The 15,902-nt window shown below is 38.3% G+C and overlaps 2 protein-coding genes across 17 annotated transcripts in view; both read right to left on the reverse strand.

The window, feature by feature from the left end:
• CLCC1 (chloride channel CLIC like 1) overlaps positions 1-5,676 on the reverse strand; it is a 24,498-nt gene extending 18,822 nt beyond the window's left edge. For all 3 annotated transcript variants that reach the window (XM_039841042.1, XM_039841041.1, XM_039841043.1), the window contains exon 1: positions 5,531-5,676. In XM_039841042.1, coding sequence (XP_039696976.1) covers positions 5,531-5,647 — 117 coding nt within the window. In that variant the 5' untranslated portion in view covers positions 5,648-5,676. The remainder of the gene's footprint in view (positions 1-5,530) is intronic.
• A 1,767-nt stretch (positions 5,677-7,443) lies between these two features.
• Positions 7,444-15,902, reverse strand: part of WDR47 (WD repeat domain 47) — a 47,362-nt gene continuing 38,903 nt past the window's right edge. For 8 of the 14 annotated variants that reach the window (XM_039841051.1, XM_039841056.1, XM_039841052.1 and 5 more), the window contains 5 exons: positions 15,381-15,550; positions 14,646-14,822; positions 13,877-14,008; positions 10,456-10,674; positions 7,444-8,812 (listed from right to left, as the gene is read on the reverse strand). In XM_039841051.1, the coding sequence (XP_039696985.1) occupies positions 8,670-8,812; positions 10,456-10,674; positions 13,877-14,008; positions 14,646-14,822; positions 15,381-15,550 (841 nt within the window). In that variant the 3' untranslated portion in view covers positions 7,444-8,669. The remainder of the gene's footprint in view (positions 8,813-10,455; positions 10,675-13,876; positions 14,009-14,645; positions 14,823-15,380; positions 15,551-15,902) is intronic. The other 6 variants (XM_039841057.1, XM_039841058.1, XM_039841059.1 and 3 more) reach the window with 1 other exon arrangement.

Consider the following 15,902-nt stretch of genomic DNA (forward strand, 5'->3'; position numbering starts at 1 on the left):
TGGGGGGAACCTCATTAACCTAATACCTAAAGGAACTAGAAAAGGAAGAACAAAGTCCAGAGTAGAAGAAAGGAATAAAGAGCAGAAATAAATGAAATGGAGTCTAAGCAAACAATAGAAAAGAGGAATGAAACCAAGAGCTAGTTCTTTGAAAACAACGAAGTTGAGAGATCTTTAGCAGATTCATCAAAAGAGAGAGGACCCAAATAATAAAATCAAAAATGAAAGAGAAGTGACAACTGACACCACAGAAATACAAAGGATTATAAGAAAACACTATGAACAATTATATGTCAACAAACTGGACAACTTGGAAGAAATGGATAAATTCCTAGAAACATACAAGACTGAATCAGCAAGAAACAGAAAATCAGAACAGATCAATAACTACTAAAGAGAAAGAATCAGTAATCAAAACTCCCAGGGCGCAAAAGTCCTGGACCAGATGGCTTCACAGGTAAATTTTACCAAACATTCAAAGAAGCATTAATACCTACACTTCTCAAACTATTCCAAAAAACTGAAGAGAAGGGAAGACTCCCAAACTCATTTTATGAGGCCAGTAGCACCCCGATACCAGAATCAGACAAAGACACAAGAAATTTAGAGGCCAATATCTGTGAGGAACACAGACAAAAGTTCTCAACTAAATATTAACAAACAGAATTCAGCAATACATTAAAAGGACCATACAACACGGTCAAGTGGGATTTATTCTCGGGATAATCAATGTGATACATTACATAAAAATCATATTATCCTATCCACAGATGCAGAAAGAACATTTGACAAAATCCAGCATCTATTTATGATAAAAACACTCAGCAAAGTGGGAACAGAAGGATAATATCTCAGGATACTAAAGGCCATATATGACACTCACAGCTAACATCATATTCAACAATGAAAAGCTGAAATCGTTTGAAGATAAGGGACAAGACAAGGCTGTCCACTTTCACCGCTTTTATTCAACATAGTACTGGATGTCCTAGCCACAGCAATCATGAAATAAAAGGCGTCCGAACTGGAGAGGAAGAAGTAAAACTGACATTATTTGCAGATGACATGATACTATTATAGAGAGCCTTAAAGAGTTCACCAGAAAACTATCAGAGCTGATGAATTCAGTAATAGCAGGATACAAAATTAATATTCAGAAACTGGTTGCATTTGTATCAATAATGAAATCTTATTGGTTATGTCATGGAAATGAAGAGAGATGAAGAAAACAATCCCATTTATAACTGCATCAAAAATAATTAAATACCTAGGAATAAATTTAACCAAGGAGGTAAATGACCTGTATTCAGAAAACTATAAGACACTGAAAAAAGAAACTGAAAGAGATACAAATAAATGAGAGGCTATACCATGCTCATGGATAGAAAGAATTAACATTGGTAAAATGTCCATACTACCCAAAGCAATCTATAGATTCAATGCAATTCCTATCAAAATACCAATGCCATTTTTCACAGAACTAGAACAAGTAATCCTAAAATTTATAGAGAATCACATATAGACATATGGAAAGATGCTCCACATCACTAATCATCAGAGAAATGCATATCATAATGAGACATCACCTCACACCTGTAAGAATGGCTATCATCAATACGTCCACAAACAACAAGTTCTGGTGAGGGTGTGGAGTAAAGGGAACTCTCATGCACTGTTGGTGGGACTGTAAATTGGTGAAGACGCTATGGAAAACAGTATGGAGATTCCTCAAAAAATAAAAAATAGAACTACCTTAGGACTCACTAATTCTACTTCTGGGTATTTAACTGAAGAAATCCAAAACACCAATTAGAAAAATCATATGCACTTGTCTGTGCACTGAAGCATTATTTACAATAGTCATGATATGGAAGCAACCTAAGTGCCCATGATAGACAAGTGGATAAAGAAGATGTGGTACATATAATGGACTGTTATTCAGCCATAAAAAAGGAAATTGTGCCATTTGTGAAAACGTGGATGGACCTAGAGAGTATTATGCTAAGTGAAATAAGTCAGACAGAGAAAGACAAATATCATACAATTTCACTTATATACTGAATCTAAAAAAGAAAATAAAATAGAAACAAACTCACAGATACAGAGAACAAATTGATGGTTGCTAGATGGGAGTGAGGTTGGGGGAAATGAGTGAAAAAGGGAAGGGATTAAGAAGTACAAATTTCCAGTTATAAAAAGTCACAGGGATGTTAAGTACAGCATAAGGAATATAGTCAATAATGTTGTAATGACAATGTATGGTGTCAGTTGGCTACTAGATTTATCAAGGTGATCACTTCAGAAGTTATAGAAATGTCCAATCGCTATGTTGTACAACTGAAACTAATATCATATGCAAATTGAAAAATTTAAAACAATTTTAAATTAAGATTCAAATGAGGTGATTAAACTCTCAAACCAGAGAAAATAACCTGCTTCATCTAAGCCTCCGCATAACACTGTCAAATTGTTTCCATACTTAGTACCTCCTATTCAACACTGTCTGATACAGTAGCCAGTAGCCCTAGGTGGCTATTTAAATTAAATGAAATAAAACATACTGTTCTTCATTTACACTAGCAGCTTTTCAACTGTTAGTGGCTACCGTATAAGACAGTGCAGATATTGAAGACTTCCATCGCCGCAGCAAGTTCTGTTGGATAGCCTGTCTGATACCTACCACAGATAAGGATCAGGTAAGGGAATTCAAAGACGAGAAAGCCCTGGGCCCTGCCCATAAATGGCTTACAGTCTAGTTGTAAGGATAAAATTAATACCTGGCTACATTAAACACCACTCCTCAGCATTCCCACTCTTTATTCTTCTAGCACGACAGTGAAAATAGCCACTTATTGGTCTTTCATTAACACAGAAGCTCTTAAGCCTGAGTGTGCATTAGAATCACCTGGGGGCTCCTAAAACACCCAACCTTGTGGCTACATCCCAGACCAATTATGTCAGAATCTTTATGGGTGGGACCCAGGCACCTGGATTTTTAAAGCTCCCCAGGTGGTTCCAACATGCAGCTAAAGTAGCAAATTGCTGCCCTGGAACATGAACTTTTCCAGGAAAAGTGACATCTTATTCCATCTGAATTCACTCTCCCTCTTGCTCCTGCGTTTCTCCAAGCCCAACACCTACCCAGAAAGACATTCAGTAAATGCTGCTTAAGCAAATGATCAACGCCATAGCAGGGATTCAAAGGGCTGGAGAGGGTCTAAGGACGAAGGCACAACTCATTGGGAGAAACTAGAAAGGTTACATGGAGGAAGGGGCATGGGAAATGGATTCTGAAGTATGGGTAAAATTCTAAGAATGCAAGATAAGGGAGGCAGAGCAGTGTGTATGCTTCAGACACTAAGTAGTGGGGTGGGCAGGGGGACGCAGCGATGGAGAGGCAGGCTGGGATGCACTGCCAACGTGAAAAGCTTATGACTACATCTGCTTTCATGTATGATGGCACCTAGATTTAGGGAAGATGAAACTAGCATTGTGTACAGAATGCAGAAAAAAACTTAAGTTTAGAGAGTCCAACAGGAGACTGGAGCAGAAAAAGGATGTTGGCCTGAAAGAGCGGGAGCAATGAAAACAGAAACACATGTGACATGTTTTGAAGATTAATTCTATAGATCTCAGCAACTGAGTGCACAGAGAAGAACAATGGCAAACATGACTCCAAGATTTCAAGGCCAACCAACAACAAAAATGGTGATATCATTAACTTCAAAAAGAAATGCAGAATGAGAATATGTTTTTGTATGTTTGTTTGTTTGTTTGTTCTGGCGGGGGGAAGTTCAGCACTCATTTATTCAACGTTTACGAAATACCTACTGGACTAGGCACTGTCTTAAGTGACAGGGATACCAGGAAACCAGACCAGCCAGCTCTTCTAAGAACCTCGTAGGTACAAAGGGAGTGTCTGAACTGAGCAGAGGCTCCGAGAAGATGACAGAATATGCAATCGAGGCTGCAGGAAAGGCTTTTCATAAGCTACAAGGTTTTACACTACTGAGGAGGGGTGAAAAAAATCACTGTTCTAAAGCACAAAGAAGAACAGCTGACAGAGTTCATGTTATTTTGTGACAAGAGAATGGAGAAATAGTCACTAGAAAGCCAGGAGCGTCACTGAGTGGGGGGAGGTTGGAAATTTGGGGGAAAAAACAGCACTTCTGGGCATTACATTAAGGGAGATGACTCAAAAGCCTGTCAAGTAGCTGAGTTTTGACTATGACATTGCCCCGCCCAAAGTCATGCTATTGGCAACCATGTTACTTTCTCCAAGAATGATCAGCAGGTGAAGAGCTTTATCCGGGGCTAGGGATCAGCAATGTGAAAATGATGGAAGAACAGGTGAGGCAGATTAGTGGAATCAGCAGCAAATTCAGGCCCTCCTGCCAAATCCCAATGGTCATTGATTTAAGGCAGGAATTCCTCACGAAATCTTACAATTGATTTCACATTTCTTCCAAACAGAGCTACATCTAAACCTGCTGGGGACTTTGTTAAAAAACAGGTTCTGATTAAGTCTGAAGTGGGTCTGAGAATCTACTTTTCTAACAAGCTCCTAGTGATGGCTGAGATGCTGGCCCACAGAACACTGAGCAGCAAAGTGTTAGGAAAAGCAAACACCCTGCGCTGGTTTAGTTTAGTGGTGGCACTTGTGATTCTACTTGTTAGTAATAGTCTCTCTCCCCATTATCATTTTTTAAAATCTGCATCAGGCTTTAACACTAATATCAATACTAGAATATGTAAGAGCTAGTATTTTATTAATTTGTACCAAACACTGCCAGCTACGGAGTGGAAATCAGCACAAAAGGAAAGTATCTGATTTCAATGAATTTCCACGTTTAATGAGAAAGACAAAGCTAACTTGAAGAGTCAAATTTTGTATTAACCTAGAAGTAGCATGGCATAAAAAAGTCAGGGGGTTGAAGTTTAGTTCCCGTGGGTATGCTTAGTTTCACGGAGATGTGTCTTTCCAGCTTGCATTGCATTTCTAACAAGCTCCCAGGTGCTGATGAGGCTGAAGCGACTCTGGGGACCACGCTTTCATCACCACTGACACAGAGAAACCCTGAACTGCTTTTCACCACCCAAATGTGCATCTCTAATTTTTTACATTCAAATTAGATTTCGGAGTTTTTGAAAATTAACTACAACCAAATCCGAGCTCTTCTGCTAATGGTATTTGTTCAAATGATGCTTAAAGTTTTCAGAGTTAACGGAAACCAACAAAATCCAACGTTTGTTCGGGTCCGCTTGCACTTGCTTTGCTGCTCTTCCCTAGGCCGCTCTTTGAACCGTATAACGCAAAAGCAACCTCCCAGCAACCAGAGATAAGGCGGCCCACTGGCCGGGGAGATAAGTGAGCAGGTCGCTCGCCTATCCCGATAAACGCAGCGCTCCGAAGTCCCCCGCAGGCCCGGGAAAGCGCGCCCCTGCCCCGAGGAGCACCCCCGGCCTCCCCGCCGCCCGGGGGACCCGCCTGGGCCCGACCCGCACTCCCGCACAGGCACACCGCACTCACGTCCACAGTGGTCCGCCAGCTTCTCCAGGACAGCAACACCTGCCCCGGGCCGCGGGAGAAGGCGGCGGGCCCGGCTGCAGCGCTCCAGCGGACTGCGGGCGCCTGGCGCGTCTGCATCGACGTGCTCGGCCCGCAGCTGTGCGTCGCTCCAGGGCGCGCAGCTGATTGGCCCGCCGAGGGGGCGGGGCCAGCCTCTACCGGCTTGTTGTAGGCCGTGGTTTTTTTTATTTCCATCGGCAGAACTCTGCAAATGAAAACTTACACAGAAGCCAAATGTATAAAACAAATACGACGCATATTTTTTAGTCTTGATTTATTTTATAAGGTCGAATGTGTAACAGTTACAGCAAAACCGAAACCTATTTTGAGCATATTTTTAAAGGGGTATACTGAATGAAAATGATAGTGGGGAGGGATTGTTTTTTGTCTTAAACTGCTGGTCTTGCAATCTCAGGAAACTCCAAAGAGAAAATGATGAGTTTTACACACTAGAAGGAAATGAGAGATGTACACAGGTTATTGGCAACAAATTTTAAAGTGACTTAAAATTTGGTGGTATAAATTGTGTGCATGTTGCTTGTTACAGTTTTTAAAAATTAAAATACACCTGACATAAAATTTACAATCTTAATCAGTTTTAAGTGTATAGGTCAGTGTCAGTAAGTACATTCACATTGTTGTGCAACCATCACCACCATCCATCTTCATAACTCTTATCACCCTGTAAAACTGAAACTGTATCCATTAAACAACTCATCATTTCCTCCCTCCCCGGAGTCCCTGGCAAGCGCCAGGCCACTTTGTATCTCTATGAATTTGAAAACTCTAGGACCTTCATATAGGTGGAATCATAGAGTATTTGTCTTTTTGTGGCTGGCTTTACTTAGCATATCCTCAAGGATCTTCTGAGTTATAATGTGTCAAAATTTTCTTCCTTTTTAAAGGCTGGATAATATTCCATTGTATCATATACCACAGTTTATTTATTTATCCATTGATGGACGCCTGGGTTGCCTGCACCTTTTAGCTATTTTAATGTTGCTATGAACATGAGTTTACAACATCTCGAGACTCTGCTTCCAATTCTTTTTGGTATATACCAGAAATGGGATTACTGGATCATATGGTAGTCATTTTTAATTTTTTGCATAACCACCATACTGTTTTCCACAGTGGCTGCACCATTTTACATTCCCACTAATAGTGCACAAGAGTTCCAATTTCTCCACATCCTTGCCCACACTTGTTTATTTTTGATAGTGGCCATCCTAATGGGTGTGAAATGGTATCTCAGTGTGGTTTTCATTTGCATTTCCTTAATGATCAGTGATGTTGAGGATCTTTTCATGTGCTTACTGGCCATTCATCTATCTTCTTTAGAGAAATGTCTGTTCAAGTCATCTGCTCATTTTTTAATCAGGTTTTTTTGGAGGGTGTTGTTGAGTTGTATATTTTTATATATTATGGGTATTAATCCTTTATCAGATATATGATTTGCAAATATTTAATACCATTTCATGGGTTGCCTTTTCAGTGTGCGAAATTAAGCATGAAAGTAAACTAAAGAGGAGACTGCAGCCTATTTTTAGCAGAGCCCTCTGCATGTCTGAGAGGTAGGAAAACTGTGTACCTACTGAATATCCACAAGCTAATTAGATTTCATTTCTTTCTAAAGCACTCGATTTAACATATTTATAGTCTGATGGAATTTAAATATTTTTCCAGGCTTTTATTAATCAAATTTCACAATATATTCTTTAGATGTTGAATAAAAGAGATAGGAGGCACAGAGAGTTAGAGAAACTTAAGAAATTGATTGTGGGTTCATCCATGGGATCACACTACTTCCAAGTAAACCAGAAAAAAAATAACACTCACAGCTGAAAGCCACAGACAATAAGGAACAGAAGAAGTTTTATGTGTCAAGAGGTCTTTATTGAAATAATAGCACAGTTACACTTCTAATACCCTTTCCACTTGTATACAACAGTTTAAAATTGCTTGCAACATACAGTGCACAGACAGTTCAATAATTAGAACCAACTCAACTGCAATTTGAAATAAATAAAATAGCCTATTTAATAATTTAAAGTAAAATTACTATACAATATGAAAATAAAGATACATAAATGTTAGTATCTACAATGCCGTAGAAATAAAATCATTATTTTGCATTACACAAAACAGTGCAAGAAAAAAAATCCAAATAAGCTTTTGGAGTGCAAAGTTTAAATTTTCCATTTTTAAATTATCATGCAGACATAGCATTTCAAGCCATGCTATAGTCTATGGCAAAGTTTTCATTTTTTAGAGAAAAAATGCTAGCCAGTAAATTTACTGTACCATCAAGTGTTGTATCACACAATGCTGCTGCTCTGCTTCTACAGTGCAGTTTAGAAGGGAGGTGTCTTGTTGCATTCAAAAAACTGAAATTAACAAGTTTCCGAAGCAAACACATTTACCTTTTAAGTCTGAAACAAAATAATGTGACAAAATAGTAATTATATCCCTGGGTTTAAGAAAAAAAGGAAAGGTCTATATCACATAATGAACTAAGAAGCAGTTTCCCATCCATCTTTAAACACCGTAATGATCCTTAGTGAAAATAACCATGTAACTTTTGAGAGACATAAAATTCTGACCTCTAGCTGACAAGTGATATAATATCATGGGGTTGTGAGAAAAGCAAAAGTAATTTCTGAACACCTATGTTTAATCTGTGTAGAACTTGGTTGCGTTACATGTAATAATATGCTTAAAGTATAGTTAAATTTCAATGTGTATTGTATATAAAACTGTTATTTAGGCAAAGACCAAGGAATGCATTTAATACTAAACCGTAAACACATCATCCACCGTGACTTGGAGTGCACAATGACAACGTAAGAGCTCTTCTGCAGACTTTGGCAACAAGACTACATACAGCAGGTCACAGCAGCATGAGCTCGCATGGAAGACTGAAAGCACTGCAGAGCAACACCACCCAACAGCTCCTACCAACGGGGTACACAGTAACAAGGGGCCTCCTCGTGCTAAGCCACTTTCCTGGTCAGTCTATGTTCTTCAAATTTGAAATTTTCATAACTCAGTAGTCTTAAGCCTCCGTGCCTTCACTGCATAGATCGACGTTGGGTGTACTCTATCCACTGTAAGTCCAGAGGGTTACAGTTCTGTCTGCAGAGGATGACAGGAAGGAAAGATCCTGGGTGTGCCATCTGCACTGAATCACTTTATCCTTGTGCTCTCCCACCACCATGATAGGAAGCTGTTTGGTGAGGTCTCCTAAATTAACAAAGAAGAGAGAGATTGATTTATAATACAAAATGAGTATAGGCATAGATTTCACAGACTACCTATTACTTTAAAACATTACAGTGTAAAAAAGCCTAAACTATATTAATACATTAACAAATTTAAACCGGGATAAATGGCTAATTACCTTAGTAGTTTTTGGTAACATACACAAAGTAACATTTGTCACAGCTGCCACAGTAACATTTGAAATTCACGAAACTTGATTTCTCCTTGACTTTAGTGCCACTATATCTTGGTCTCCTTTGCCGGTTTCCCTTCTCTTCCTGACTTAAAGTCTGGTGAATCCCAGGAGTCAGCCTTAGGATTTCTTGTTCCCTTTCTCTCTCACTTCCTAGGAAATTTCATCTAGTATCATGGTACCATGCTATTTAGATATTACGATTCACACACATTTCATCTGCAACCTCAACTTCTCACCTAAGTTCTAGACTAGTATCCAAATAGCTACTTAACTCCTCACTTGATTGCTTGTCAGTCATCTTAAATGTAACTTGTTTAAAACAAAGTCTTGATTTCTTGCCTACACCTGTTCCTCCCCAACCTATCTTCCTCATCTCAATTAATGGCAGCATCCAGTTGCTCGTGCCCAAAACCTAGAAATCAGCATTGATTCCTTTCTTCTCTCACTTCCCAAATTTAATACAAACAAATTAAAATACGTCCCAAATTCAGTTGCTTCTTACCACCTCCTCATCTACCACTAGTCCAAGCCACCATCATCTCTCACCTGACTTTTGCAATAACCTCCTCATTGATATTGATATTTATAATCCATTCTCCCCACAAAACTCAAAATTATCTTTTAAAAATGTAATTCAGATCATAGCACTTCCTGTTTTAAATCTTCCAGGGGACTCCCATTATGTTTTTTAAAAATACTATAAACCCCTGCCTCTGATATATTCTCCTCTCTCTCTCTCCCTTGGTTCCCTTGCCACACTGGCTTCTTGCAGTGTCATGAACATGCCAAATTCATTCCTGCCTCAGGACCCTTCACCTAGGGTCCTAGCTTGGCTCGTTCCTTCTCATCACTCAGGTCTCTGTGCAAATGCTACTTCCCTGGAGAGATCTACCTTATCCTCCCCAATCCACCAAGAGTCTCTCTTCCACTTTGCCAGTTTTTTAGTAGCTCCTAAAATTACATTGTTTATTGATTTTTTTTTATTGACTTCTAAAATAGGAGCTCTATCAAAGAGGAAGTTGCCTGTCTTATTTATCTATCTGTCTGTACACAATAACTATTTGCTTAATGAATGCTTAAAAATAAAGCTAGATACTAAAGACATAATTACACAGATTACACACCAAGTTTTTTAAAGTAGAACCAAGTGGGGGTACATAAAAGCATATTTTAACATCCATCATCACTGAACTCAAAATGATTGTGTCATAAATGCTGATTCTTTTAAATACTTTTAAAACTATTTAACAATAAGACTACTGTATTTAATTATTTGCTATAATTCATCTCAATACAGTACCAAAAATTTGATCAGTAAATGCCATAAAACTAAAATTTGAAAATGTCAATCTCACTAGATTAACAAAAAAGAAAGATGCCAAATAGAAAAGGACTAAAAAAAAAAAGGAAAGAAGTCAATCTCCATCACCTTGTAGGTCTGTCACCTTTATTTTCATGTCGTAGGATCCTGTTAACAAGTAGTGAGCTCCAGGAGAGAATCGAACAGAGCGAACATCACTGGAATGAGGGTGATAACTTTGTACCATTCTTCCTCCTCTTATGTCATACAACATGCAGCTAGAATCTTCTTGTCCTGTGGCTAAGAGACGGCCGCTGGGATCTACAGCTACAGATGCCACTGCACTGCCTGTAAAGCAGGAGGAATGGAAGTTTCAGTGTGAAAAAAATCAATCTAGCTAAACTGCAACAGCTAATTATGTTTACTGAACCATACACTAAAAATTTGACATTGCTTACCAATACTGCTCCATTATGGAAAAATCCAAAATAACCAATAAACATTCGCGTCCTTTTTAGGGGCAAAGTATGAAGCAAGATTCTATGAAAAATGAGAAAGCTCTTTTTTTTTGTCAGTTGGGAGAACCCCCAGGGACAACATTACATATAGGGCAACAGGTGAACCACTTTTCCCATTGCAGTGTTTTCACTGCTGGGTATTGTCCAGAAATAGTCCCATGCCCAGCTTAGTCTAGTTGGGAGAACAAGAAATTAAATAACAAAATATGTTTTAGGACACTGTGTAGAAAATGTCTCAAAGCAACACGTTAACTGCTAATGGAAACTCAAGAGAAAATAGGCTCTGAGTCCACAGGCAGGAGCCCTAACTCTGAATCATGCATCCGTCTTCAGTGGGGGCAGTAATGCCCCCGAGGGGGTGCAAAATGGTCCTCAAAGGATGAAAAAATCTCAACCATTAACAATAGTTTGTAGCTCAACTGCACCCAACAAAATCATACTGCTTAATATTTAAATTCTCTTTTTAGGAAAAAATTTAATTTTGTTTTTCCCCTTAGCAGAGGCAATATGAAAATAAGGTTGAAAAACACTGCTCTAGACCAAAGTGGCCTGGGAAGACTTCACAGAAAAAAAGGACACAAGTTAGATCTTGAAGAATAGTAAACAGAAAAAAAGAGTGTGTGGGGGTGTTTATATGTATTACACACATGTAATTTAAAAAATCTTCGCTTGAAATTTTGATAGAAAGAAGAGGGCTATATGATTAGGAAGAATTACATGAGAAAACATTTACAGGGAAAGTATAAAACTGTTTAAGGACAGGTAGCTTAGTTTGCCTGAAGTTACCTGGTTTAACGAGTTAACATAAAAGGTAGCTTGTAGCTGAGACATAAAAGGCACGTTAGGACCAGACTATATCAGGCATCTTGAATCCCAAACTGCAGAGTTTGAACTTGTTCCTGAGCACAGTGAAACATAACTGCAGCTTTCTAAGGAAGAGAATTACACAATACAGGCAGTACTTTGGGAAGAGTAACCTATGTGAAAATGTGTATCAAAGTAAAATGGATGATAGAAGAAGGAGGCCACTGGAAGATAAGACAATAATAGAGTAACAAGAGAATAAGGGCCAGAATGAGGACAAATAGATTTCAGAAAAAATCTTGTCAACTAACAGCCTGGATGGGGCCAAAAAAGGAGTGAAAAAATGGGTCCCAGATTTCAAATATAGTTGAATGAGGAGATAGAACCATTATCAAAAACAGAGAAAATGAGGAATAAGATCTGATTTGCAGAAGAAATATGATGAGTTTAGTTTTACACATGCTAAGTTTATGGTGCAAGCAGAAATCCAGGTTCATTTATTCAACAAAGTTATTAGATCACCACTCCCTTTGGCCAGGGACTATAAAGATGAGAAAGACCTAACCATGAGAAGACAAGTGGAAGAACATTTCAGGCCAAGGAAATGGCATGTGGATTCACTGCAGGTAGGAGGAGTTTGGCACATTCCAGGACTTAAAGAAGCAAGTGATCTGAGATGAGACTAGAAGGATACACAATGCCAGATTAAGCAGGGTCTCATAGGCCAAGGTGAAGAATCTGCACTTTAACCTAAGAGCAACGTGAAGTCACTGAAGTGTTTTAAGTTAGGTGTAAGGTGCTCTGGCTGCTGTGTAGACCACAGATTGCAGGCGGCAAAAAGCGGAAGCGAAAAGCAGAGTAAAGAAGCTCTTGTAGTTGTTGAGAGATGGTGGTTTACCCGACGGTGGTGGCAATAAAGATGAGAAACGGCAGGTGAGTTTAGGATAAATTATGATGGTTAAAACAACAGGATTTGCTTTTGGATTGAATTCTGGAAGAAAGGAGACATCGGGGCAAGGGGGTGGGGGTCCAGGGAGACTCCGGAGTTTTTGGCATGAACAATGGGTGAGTGGGACCCCTTAGGTGAGGAGGTCTGGGGCAGTTATGTTTGAGGGAAGAGGTCATGATTCAATACTTTCATTTAGGACATGTAAAGTTAGAGATATCCTGTGAAATATCCAAAAGGAGAGGTCAAGTAGGTGGGTTAAAAATATGAGCCTGGCACGCAGAAGATGTTTGGGCTAGAGATGAAAATTTAAGGCCTGTCGGCATATGAGTTATACTTAAAGCCCGGGGAATAGATGTACTCATCTAGAGAAAGAAAGGAGACAAAAGTCCTGAGCCCTAGGGAATGCCAAAATTTAGAGGCTGAGCAGAGGAGGAAAAGCCAGCAAAGCAGTAGTTACCCAGAAAGGTAAAAAGAGGGCAGAATGCCCTAAAGAAAAGAGGAAGAGGTCAACTGTTGCATGCTACTGAGAGCTGAAGTCAAATGAGGATTTTAAAATGACATGAAGATTATTGGTGATTTTGAAAAGGCAGCTCTTATTAGAGTGGTTGTGGCAGGAGAGGCTGGAATAGGCTGCAGACTGAGGGTGAGGAATGGGAAACAGTGTATGTAGGCAAGACTTTTGAGACATCTGGGTAAGAAAGGGAGCACAAAATTAGGGTCAGAGCTGGGATGGGGATAAGGAGGTCAACAGAGGAACTCTGGGGGCATTGCCAATTCCATAAAATTTTTATATCTATATGGTAGAAAAGTACAGAAGGAGACATTAATGTTACAAGAGAGAGAAGATGACCAAAAAATTGAATTATCTGAAAGAAGAGAAAAGGGGATGAAAATAATTTAAACAATTAGGGGACAGTTTAAAGATAAATGAAAGATAAGTATATGGAAACTAAGCAAACAAAATAACAACAACAACAAAAAAAAATACAATTAACACCAAGGTCTGAATTCTAAAATGGCCCTGCTAACAGAATAATTAGGGCATGATATCAATCTCCCTGGGCCTCAGTTTCATAAGCTGAACATTATCTTTACAAAAAAAGTAACAGATAAAGCATTTTGGAAGAACTTAAAAGTACTTCGTAAAATATCAAGTATTTATTTTACTTCTGTCTCTGTTATTTTTTAACATATATATTTCAGGAGAGAGAAAGTAGGTGAGTGCAGTTTATAAAGCTCCTTTCTCATAAAAATTCATTTAAATTCTAGGAAAACCTACCAGTTCCATGGAATGTTGTGCCAACAACACGAACACAGCTGGGTACTCGAAGATCCCAGAATCTAACAGTCTTATCTTGGGAACCAGATGCAATCATCCAGCCACTCCAGGTATAAAGTGCTAAAATATGTCCTATTAAAGACCAGATACTCAGTTATTGCTGTGAAACAGTACTTTCCTAAAACATATTCAAGGCTAAGTACTCCTTATTATTGGGCATGTGATATTCTGGTTAATCAAATATGTGGTAGAGATTTTTCACATACGTACATAGCTGGTTTAGTATTTTAAGACTTCATATTAGTACTTAAAAGGAATTTTCATTTCAAATTATGGCAAATTTTCCACAGAGAAGAACAGGACTGTGGGGTTAGATCATCACCTTTGGAAGAAACAGGCCTGGGGTCATATCTCAGTTTTGCCAAGTTTAGCCACAAGATATTAGGCAAATGTTTTTGCCTTCTGAAGTTTCACTTTTTTCAAGTAAAAGACAGAGAGAGAAAATTTTCTGCCTCATAAGGTTGTTGTGAGGATTAAATTAAGGAATTATGTGAATAAGTAAAGGATTTAACACACAAGGAAATGTTAGCTACCATTACTGTATTGTCATCTAAAGATCACAATTTAAATTTCTGAAAGAAAAATTTCCTGTCTGGAAGAAATCCGTTTTGAGGAAATATACCTCATTAATGAATGCAGAGGTGGGGGTGGGGGTGGGGAGTGCAGGTTGAACCAAAAAATATTAGCATCTGAGACTGATACCACGTACCGGTATGCCCACTCAGAGCATGCAGGCCTTGTCCTCTCTGACAATCAGTTGTATAAATGTTACAATCCCCTGCTCCAGCACTTATCAAAATAGCTCCACCACTTTCCGGGCCTTCCATAAATGCCAAGTCTCTAATTGTCCCATCATGCATACTAAATTCCAGATCCGGTCCTGAAACAGCAATAAGAATTAAAACAAAAAGATGCTGCTCAATTTACTGTGATAATTTGAGATTGCTAAACTGCCTCAAAACTGACCAAGAATAATGGTAGAGTGGTATGGTTTATATTTTCATTTAGGAATGATATCATAATCAATTCACTTTACTGAGCAAAGAACGTCAAGATTTCAAAATACTGATTCAGTTATCATCATCTGTAAAACAGAGCTAAATGTAGAGTTTACTTTCTTGTCTTTTATTCCAAAGAAAATGAAAAAAGCAGACAGACACTCTCTAGAAAATATACATTAATAAAATTCTGGTAGTTATTTAAAAGTTATTTTTCTGATAACAATAAGTTTCTAAGGGTTAGACACAACTTGGCCATCTATAAGAACTTACTAAAAAAGAATAATGCCTCATGAATGCAACTAAGCAATTAGAATGTAAAAAAAAAAATTCTTAAGGTTCTATTCTTAGATTTTACTAAAAACGGTATAGACATATATCAGAAATACGACATGGGGAAAAATAAAAATACATTGGAGAGCTACTGCTTACGTCTTGGGCCCTACCTGTTGCATTACAAGTCTCTGCATTGAAGGGCAGCACTTTAACATATTTGTCATTTGATCCTGTTGCTAGTAACTGTCCACAAGGACTCCAGGCCACACAGTAAATGGATCCTTTATGATGTTTATTCCTTTTGAAACGTACCACTGGCTGCTTAGGGATGTCCTGTGCACTAAAAAGAAAAATTACAGAAAGATATTTCAATTTTTTGTTTGCTAAAAGTTATGAATGTGAAGTTCTCTATTATGATTGTTCTTGAGGGAGGGAGCGAGAAGAGCAGACAACATGTTAATAACAATTTTCAACATCTTAGAAGAAATAAATTTAACTAGTTATATTCTCTTTTTCAGACCACACAGGAAACAAGATTTTTAAAAAAGTCTCCATTTCACATATTTTTCGTGGATTTTAACTCAAGAAATGCAAATGAATTTTAAAAAGAGTTAAGAATTCTTCCAAACTCAAAAAGTTCAATAAACATTTGTTAAACACATAATACGAGCGATTGCCCGGAGCTAAGGGAA

The sequence above is a fragment of the Pteropus medius genome, unplaced genomic scaffold (genome assembly GCF_902729225.1).
Source record: "Pteropus medius unplaced genomic scaffold, Ma_sr-lr_union100, whole genome shotgun sequence".
NCBI classification, from domain to species: domain Eukaryota; kingdom Metazoa; phylum Chordata; class Mammalia; order Chiroptera; family Pteropodidae; genus Pteropus; species Pteropus medius.